Here is a 9,346-nt window from a genome sequence, read left to right on the forward strand (position 1 = left end):
GAGGGATGGGGTCAGGTATCTGCTTCATTATAGATGCAGAAACCCCCTCAATATAATGACTTATACTGCAGCGTTGAGAGCATGATTACACTGAGTGACAGAAAAATAGAAACACCTACATATTGCAACAGAATCCAATACAACAGCCCTGTTTTATTGGATTTCTGCCCAGAACATTTAGATACATAGAAGAAAGACCTTACAGTGCTGGTCCCAAGATAAACTCCAGGGGGAAACGACAGAAAAAAATGAAAAACTGAAAAAAAAAATATTATCCAAAATTGTGTTTCTCTGAACTACTACTCTGAACTTTCTTCTAATTCATGCTTTTCTTGTGAAATACTGGACACTCACACACAAAAAGTCCAAAAACTGAAAACAGATTTGTGTATCAGAACACTGTTTTTTCTTCTTTCTTTTCCCATTAATCATCTCACCACCCCTCAGATTTATCTGGTGTCCCTGTTCCTGGCTGTAAAACTGTATACAAAATCCAAGCTCCAACAGTAACATACTGCTTACACACTGATGCTTCAGTATTAATCATCAAATGATGAAACATATGACAACATAGCAGTCAGAGGGACCACACCAGTACTTTTACTTTAATACTTCAACTACATTTGCTGCAAATACTTATGTACTTTTACAAAAGTAGGATTTTTAATGCAGGACTTTTACTTGTATTGAGTGAATGAATGTATTTTTACATTGTTGTATTGGTACTTTTACTTCCACCACTGATTATCATATTATTATTATTATTTTTGTTGTTGTTGTTGTTGCTGCTAAAGCCTTCTGTAATCTCCAGTTCCAAACCAGTCACACATCACATGCATGAATGAGGTGATTTTATTATTTTTTGCCTATTGTATCATCATACTGACAGTAGCCTACAGCTAAGTCTCTGGTCCAGCAGAAGTTGGTTCATAGCGCCAACAGGCTGCTGCTGTTGCTGCAGAGACTCCGCAGGGCGGACTTCAGGCTACTTTACATACACGGGACTCTGCAGATGACAGCAGAAGCCCTGCTCACAGACCTGACGCTCGGACACCTGTGAAAGCGCGATGTCTTCTCCCAGCGCCGCCTCCAATCCTCTCAACTCTCTGGCGTCCAAACGGAAGACCAAGAAGAAACACTTTGTGCAGCAGAAAGTGGAGGTTTTCCGAGCCAGTGACCCCGTGCTGAGCGTGCTGATGTGGGGAGTCAATCATTCGGTAGGTATGTGAGCTGCTTATTGAGCCCAAATGTGTATTCATGTCGGTCCGAGTGAGGATATGTCCCTGAACTCTTCATCCATTGATCATTGCAGATTAATGACCTGAGCCAGGTGCCTGTGCCCGTCATGCTGCTCCCAGACAACTTCAAAGCCAGCACCAAGATAAAAGTCAACAACCACCTCTTTAACAAGTACTGTGCTCCACTCTCTCCAGCTCTGTCTGCCTGACTCTAGGACCCTTCATCCTGCTTCCTGTCACTTGCACAGATTTTTGTAGCTTTTGTGATTTATTTGCCTGCCTGTGCTTATCAGAAATTTGCAGACCCCTTCAGAGGACGACAATGATTTTCTCCACCAACAATAGTTTTAACACTCTCACAGCTCCAGCTATTACCACTAACAATAATGACGGCATCAGCCAAAAAAAGATGAAAGGAATCAAATGTGAGCTTGTATGGACTACAGCCTGAAATATGCCATACTGTTACTGCCATGCAAAAGAATGATATCGTATACTAAAGTTGGAAATGCAGCATAATAGCCATCCAATGAGCTGCTTCAAAGGTTGTATAACACCACAGCATTAATAGGTGCCAGACGAATAATAAATGAACTCATCTGAAGATGTTGCAGGGCTCACAGAGCACAGAGTGTCAGTAGGACAAGGGTGTCAGATATAGTACGCTACAAAATCATTACTGTTTATGAAAACTGTGCTATACACTCTGTCTGCTGGGAGGTTCAGTTTCTATAAGGATGGAGTCTAGAAAACTGAGTGGCTTTCATTAATCCTTTAATCCATTCAGGAATCCGGGTTGTGTAAAGACTTATAAACAGAGGTGGGAAGAACAAGAAAATATGTTTTCCTTGCCTCTGTGATATTTTACGCAAATGTTTTTTTTTTTTTTTAAACATGACTTGATGTTTCATCTTATCCAACTAGTCAAGGGAAACAGCTGTATGCTGAGAATAATTCAGTCAAGTTATATGAATAATTTAGACATAGCCAACAATGAAAGTGTCCATTGGGAAATTATTTTGTCTGATTTGGTTACTATCTCTGAATAGATTTCATTCATTTTGAATGAGCACATCAGTATGGAAACAGCTGCACAAAACAGCAGGGATGTCACCATGTTATCGTTTTGATAACATGACACTGAAATATTGTATTTATGCTGTGTTTAGATGTAGAAAGTGACAACAAAACCTTTAGTGATGGCTATTTCACATTAGACAACATTAGACAAATGATGTGAAATTGTACACATTTTTAATATTCATTTAAGCATTGATTCTTTGTTCCTCAGAGAGAATCTCCCTGGACAGTTCAAATTCAAAGAGTACTGTCCACAGGTGTTTAGAAACCTGCGAGAGCGCTTTGGCATTGAGGACCAAGATTATCAGGTAATGAATGTAAACTTACCTCGAATCAATGTTTTATAGTCCAGAAAAAGCATGGACAAAACAAGCAGGTTGAAAAACAGCACAAACTCAGAACTTTCAAGGTTTTTCTTTGCTTTCTCTTATTAAAACCAGACACACAAAAATACATATTTATCTGTTCCTTTCTAAATTTGAATATCTTTGTGTGATATTTGCATGTGCCAGGTGGCACACAGAGTCATCATCCACTCTGCACAGTGCACATTTGGTTAGCACAGAATGATGTGAAGCAAGCTGTATGTGCACTTTAAAGTCTGCAGATCTAGAAGTGAGAATAGTCTTAAAACAGAGTGAGCATCAGTGCAAACGTCATCTTTTTATGTTCCTGTGAGATCCATAACAAGCTAGAATCACCACCTCACAGCTGTATGCCTCCACCAACCAGCCAAGTTGCAGAAAATATGGTCACAATCTCCCCTTCTTGAGTGACAGCACTGAATTATATCCAGAGCTGTTTTGGAGAACATTATGAAGTCACAGTGAAGTTGACCTTTGACCTGCTGGTATCACTTCATCTTTTTATCCTATTAGACATTTTGTCTAATAGGATTTTGTCTAATAGGATTTTGTCTAACTGTGTCATAATTAGGGTATGAATACACGAGTTATGGACAAAAATGTGTTTTGTGAGGTCACAGTGACCTTTGACCTTTGACCACAAAATTCTAATCAGTTCATCCTTGAGACGAAGTGAATGTTTGCACCATATGTAATGAAATTCCCTCTGGGTGTTCCTGATAAATCACATTCACAAGAACGTGACGTCACCGTGACCTAGAAATTTGACCTTTGACCACCAAAATCTTAATCTTAAGAATATTTTGTGGTAGAGATTTGCATTACAAATTTCTACAGTGTTTCAGTGAAAATGATTTTAAAAACAGGATCCCAGTATAAGAGATGTAACAGCTTCACTGGGCAGACTTACTGTACAGTGGATGTCTCATGTGCTCATGATGTTTTTCCTCTCACTCACCAACAGGTGTCTCTGGCCCGCAGCCCTCCACTCAAGGACGAGGAGGGGCAACGCGAGGGGCTGCTGCTGACGTCTTATGACCGCACTTTGGTAATAAAAGAAATCTCCAGCGAGGAGGTGGAGGAAATGCACAACATCCTCTCTGAATATCACCAGGTATGAGTGGCAGGGGGTAGAGTAAGCTCAGGCTTAAATGTCCTTTCAAAGCGACACAAATGTAATTTCAGCCCACATTTTAGTGAGTTATTGTGTTTTCTAGTTTTTGTGTAAAGTTTCAGTGGGTGGAAGCTGAGGATGAATTCTATTGGTTACATGTCATTTTGTGCTGTATACTAGCAGAGAGGAGTTGCTTTTTCTTTTCTCAGGTTGCCATGGCAAAGATTTTACAACATCAGAGCTATCAAACAGAGGAGGTTTTTCCTTTACCAGTAATGACACATGATAAGGGCCTCTTGTTTTTATATCTAAATTTGGTTAAAAATACAGAATGCCAAGCAAGGGTTCTCCATCAGGCCTTTTTCTGTTTCAAGAGGACTGATGCAAAAGCTAGTTATGGACGAAAAGCTCTTGAGTCAATACGGTTTGATTTGTATTGTCATGTTGTCGAAATAAATGCATAATATTTTGTAGTGTAGCGTAACATATTTGCATTTGTTTTGGCCTAATAGGCCTTTATCACAGCAGATATTTTGACTTGTTACAGCAGGAAAATCACAAGTATTGCTAAACACATTAACAATGACTCTATTACATTCAAGTGCTCCAGGAAGACATGAGAATGTGACAGTGAGTCAGCATGTGCCATGCCAGCAACCTGAAACTGAGGCTATATTACATTCAGCCAACGTTCATTTTACTGTGAAAAAGATGTATGGCCAAGAAAAAATGTTTGACAACAAACGGTATCCCATGACAACCATTATTCAACAACCATACACACACAGACAAAAAATGTAATTCATTGTCCATTTACAAGGTTTCTCTGGTGCTTTCATCTCATGGTCTGAAGTTTGCTCAGACAAAAAGTTAGAAAGTGGACCTTACAGGTGCTGTGTGTGTGTGTGTGTGTGTGTGTGTGTGTGTTTGTGTGTTTGTGTTTGTGTGTTTCTGTGTGTGTGTGTGTGTGTGTGTGTGTGTGGTTGTGTGTGTGTTTTATTGTAAACAAGCAACGTTTCTATTTACGATGCAGTATTTCTCACCAAAACTCATTGTTTGTTTCCTTGAGGCCTGAAAATGTGTTGAATCCTGTCTTATTCCTAATAAAAAAATGTACAAAGCCAATTTTTTAAAAACATTTTGAAACCTGTGTAGTTTACATCCATGTTAACTTGCTAGCAGTCATCTTCTTCTAGCCTTTTCGGGAACATTGCTGTGTTTATTGGTGCATTGCTGCTACTTGTAGATCAGTGGAATAGTGTGACAACATTGGCAGAAATGTGTAGCATGTCACCTGCATGCTTTTGCTGCATTTGCACGAAACCAAACAAAATAGGGACCCACTCAGAAAAAACATTTCTTTATAGCACTATTAGTAGTAAAGTTAAAGTAGTTAAAATGAAGATATCCTTTATGTCAAACTGCTATTTAGAAGGTGAACAATCTGTCATGTTCAAGAACTATCGTATGTTTTTTTTTTTTCTAACACCTCAATTACTTCTAGTGTTTCAGTACTACAGAAAGCCAGAGAGGGAGACAGAGTACAGCAGAGACAAACAACCTGTCCAGTGCTGATCACAGGCCAGTGAAGGATCATCTGGGAGAGCATTTAAGCAAAGACAGCAGCACTTTCATTTATGCCTCACTGCTGTGCTCATGCTTCCTTCGATTCATTGCTCATTCACTGCTGCCCTCCCTTCCAGCATATTGTCACCTGCCACGGCAGCACGCTGCTCCCTCAGTTCTTGGCCATGTACAGAGTCACTGTGGAGAGCGAGGACACCTACCTGTTAGTTATGAGGAACATGTTCAGCCACAGACTGCATGTGCACAGGAAGTACGACCTCAAGGTAAACCCTGCAGGAGTCACGGGGCTGGATGAGGGTTCAGAAGTCTGGTGCATCATGTGTTGAAGCATCAGTCGTGTTTTTAGTTTTACTTCAGTCCCTTTTGCCACCAGCATTTATGGTTTAGAGTTTATTTGATTTATTTCACTGGAATTTGAAAACCAAAGATAAAAATTTGGTAAATGTTTTTATGTCATAAACTTTCATTACAACTGAATTTTTGAGTCTTGCTAAGAAGCAGATGCTGTACGCAGAAATTTTTGAAAGGAGGAGAGGGAGCGCTAGTACAGTTTGTCTGACTTGAAAGATACTGTAAAGGCTCTGCATAATACACACAGAGGCTTTAATTCTCTGAATTTAAGAAATGCCTACGTCGCCTAAACCACCTCAGCTGCAAGCAGACTCTAGGATTCATGCCCATTCATGTATCATGTTTCAGGGGCTTGTACGCCAGGATAACAGTAATCAGTGACTGTCTTTTCTTACCTCAGGGGTCCCTGGTGTCTCGTGAAGCAAGTTTTAAAGAGAAGGTGAGATCAGACTTTGGTAAAAGTTGCATGATGAGCTCCTACTTAAACTCCACTTTCTGCCGTTCAACAACTGTGTCGATTATAGACGATTTATTGACGTGTGGTCTTGGAAAATCTAAAGGACTGTCAACTAATGTAAAGAGAACAAAAATCATTTACTCCTCACATGAGTCTGTTCTGTCTGATGTAATTTGACTCAGACTCATTGGTAAGATGATGAATTAGATCCTGCAAGTGTAGCTGAGGATCCTTTAAGCATGTTACCTTTAATTATACGGGGACCTTTTCAGATAAGAAAGTTTGGCGCAGCTACTGTCTATGGCCTGACTTGTACAAGATAAAAACGTTTCTGTCCCCTAAAAGATAGGTTCAGTATTTCACTAAAATGGGTTTCTGCTCTTCAGTTTTTAAAATGATTCACTGCGATGACTCAAAGCAGCAGAGGCAGAGATATCCTGAATTTTAGTATTAGTCAAACTCCAAACCCAAATTACTACATTTCCCATAATGCTTGTTGATTTGGTAGGATCTTTATTTCAATTTCATGCCCCTAGCTTGTGAGACACAGCCCTCATAACCCTGATGATATCATTTCTCCTGACGTGTTAACTTATCTTCACATGTAAAATTAGTGAAGGGTCCCTTTAACAGATTTGAATGTTTTTGATTCATATTATCATCATATCATATTAGTATGACTGAGAAGAGTCTGAAGTCGACTCTGCAGCTGTCTGAAGGTGTGGACGTACAGTGCTGTATCTCTCACCGCAAACCAGAGAAAGGTTCTTTTTCAAATGTGTGACTGACAGCCGTGTGTGAAAATTACAGTTTCTGTTGTATCTTATTGTTATTGTTTAGTTTACCAGTGTGGTTTTTCCAAAAGTGTTTGCACTGTAAAATCTCTTATCAAATGACTTTAAATAACATCAGAGGCCCTCTGTTTGGCCTGGAGCGTCTCTGACCTAGATAAAATGCTGTTAAGTAGCTGGTTGAATGGATAGAGTTTAAATAACTGCAGAAACCTTTGATCTTTTCAAACTGTGGATTCTGAAAACAATTTTTGGGGTAATATTGTTTGACTTTTATGTCACTGGAAATAGGAAGGCTGTTAATGAGAAAAATGCTAATGAATACTGTGTTCACTTTGTGATTTTTATGCTGCATGTAATTCAGTCAACCTTCACTCTGTATTTACAGGTGAAAGAACTGCCCACTTACAAGGACGTGGACTTCAGGAATAACATGCAAAAAGTTTATGTGAGTGACGAGGAGAAAGAGAAGATCATGGACAAGCTCATCAGAGATACTGAGGTAAGAAAGGCGAGTTTAAGGAATCACTCCCGTCAATGTTTTCTTCTGATTCGACGAGCGTGCATGTCCTCTTTCTGCAGTTTCTGGTACATATGAGGATGATGGACTACAGCCTTCTGCTGGGCATCCATGATGTCGAGCGGGCTGAGGAGGAGGAGGAGGAGGAAGAGGAGATGGAGTCATCCTATGACGAGGAAGGGGAGGAGGAAAACGGCCTGGCTCCTGCCCCAAGCTCCACCTCACCAGAGGGCATTGCTGGCTACATGAACTCCTTCAAACCCATGGGTCCCGGGGAGTTTGACCCTTATGTGGATGTGTACGCTATTCAGAGCGCTGTAGGTGAGTCCTGACAGCTGAGATATCTCTGGTGAATTTAAGTAGGTTATAGGAGCTCAAGGCTGTAATACACCCAGACTTCATTTCACGCTGGGCTGCAGCAGATAAGATCCTACTTGCAGATCAATATCACCCACCCAATGCTGTGAATCACTACCATGCAGGTGCACCCCAGAGAGAGGTGTATTTTATGGGTTTGATTGACGTGCTGACACAGTATGACACCAAGAAAAAAGCTGCTCACGCTGCCAAGGCTGTCAAACACGGGGTGAGAGATCAGTGTTCTTTAAAGGGATTGCTTTGCATACAGTATGCACGCTTTCATCTCTATCCTGCTAAGTGTAAAGAAATTATTTGATTTCCCGTCAAGTTATTTCTAATCGACTGTGTCTCGTGTGTGTGTTTTTACAGGCTGGAGCAGAAATCTCCACAGTTCATCCAGAGCAGTACGCTAAACGTTTCCGAGAGTTCATCGCTAACATCTTTGCCTAGTTCAAAGATTCACTCGTCCACTTGTCATTTAATACAAGAGGAGTCTCACTATACCATACTTAACGCCACAGCAAATCAATATTAAGAAGCTGTGAAAATTTGCTGTTAATTTCTATATGATTTATGTGCTGTCTGAGTATTTACCCTCCACATTATTCTCTGCTGCACAATGTGACTCTGTCTTTATTTTGAGTGACGAGCTGTAATTTGCAGACAGGAAGAAAACTTTTCTTGGCAACTCATTGCTGTTGTTAATGGGTTTCTTTTGTTTCCATTTAAAGTTTTGCCAGCACCAATGCAGCTTTGAGTGACAGCCAGAAATACAGGATTGCAGAAATAAAATCATATGAGGTGATGTAAGTTAGCACCTCTGACAAAAATATGAAGGTGTCCAGGAAAACATGTTTTCTCAACACATTCATCCTTCATTTTTCCAGCTTTCCATCAGTCGAAGTCTGCTGCATGGGAAAAAGATTTTGGTTTCGCTTTTAAATACTGATTTCTGACTCCCTCTTCCCCATCAGTGACAACACTTGGGAAGGAAATAATCTGGGCTAACTAGACAAATCTACAGGGTATCAATTAGGAACAATACAATATTCATGTCCTGTTCAGCACCAATGTTTGATAAGGCTGTTGTAGTTTTACATGAAAATGTTGCAGAGTGCAGATTCAAAATTAATAGCACAAACATAATGGTGTAGATGAAGCATCAAATCCTGTTACCTTATATCTTTAGACACATATATCAAAAAGAAGAAGAAATTGATTATTTAAAAATCTTCTGTGATTATTAAATGAATAGGTAAAGCCATTGGAAATGTTGTTTATTGAGGAATGTATTATCAATACTGATGATCTGATGATCAGGTGTATTAAAACCTATTTTCACAAAAAGCATACCAGACTGGTCATTTCATCAAAGACACTTTCACTTTTTTGGATGCCTTAACACTACTGGAAACCTACCACTGACTGTAAATATGTGAGTAAAATACTATAGGCTGCTTCAGATGTAAGTACAAACAGTCTC

At 39.8% G+C, this 9,346-nt stretch overlaps 1 protein-coding gene across 2 annotated transcripts; it reads left to right on the plus strand.

The window, feature by feature from the left end:
• The first annotated feature begins 1,003 nt into the window (after positions 1–1,003).
• LOC111667829 (phosphatidylinositol 5-phosphate 4-kinase type-2 gamma-like) lies at positions 1,004–9,213 on the plus strand. 2 transcript variants are annotated; one of them, XM_023423671.2, is made up of 10 exons: positions 1,006–1,217; positions 1,313–1,410; positions 2,530–2,626; positions 3,648–3,797; positions 5,501–5,647; positions 6,136–6,174; positions 7,372–7,485; positions 7,566–7,824; positions 7,986–8,089; positions 8,233–9,213. In XM_023423671.2, the coding sequence occupies exons 1-10, from the start codon at positions 1,068–1,070 to the stop codon at positions 8,311–8,313; spliced, it is 1,239 nt and encodes a 412-aa protein (XP_023279439.1). In that variant the 5' UTR covers positions 1,006–1,067; the 3' UTR covers positions 8,314–9,213. The 2 variants fall into 2 exon arrangements, with proteins under 2 accessions (XP_023279440.1, XP_023279439.1); XM_023423672.2 differs by lacking the exon at positions 7,986–8,089 and having other exon boundaries at positions 1,004–1,217.
• Positions 9,214–9,346: the final 133 nt, after the last annotated feature.

Source organism: Seriola lalandi, unplaced genomic scaffold (assembly GCF_002814215.2).
Source record: "Seriola lalandi dorsalis isolate HSWRI2012SDOR001 ecotype SW California unplaced genomic scaffold, Sedor1 jcf7180002054692, whole genome shotgun sequence".
Lineage (NCBI taxonomy): Eukaryota > Metazoa > Chordata > Actinopteri > Carangiformes > Carangidae > Seriola > Seriola lalandi.

Excerpts from the sequence above, each read along its gene's own strand:
- LOC111667829 (XM_023423671.2), top strand. The coding sequence starts at position 1,068 with ATGTCTTCTCCCAGCGCCGCCTCCAATCCTCTCAACTCTCTGGCGTCC. Across the intron at positions 6,175-7,371 it reads AAGCAAGTTTTAAAGAGAAG|GTGAAAGAACTGCCCACTTA; the intron begins GTGAGATCAGAC and ends CTGTATTTACAG. Across the intron at positions 7,825-7,985 it reads CGCTATTCAGAGCGCTGTAG|GTGCACCCCAGAGAGAGGTG; the intron begins GTGAGTCCTGAC and ends ACTACCATGCAG.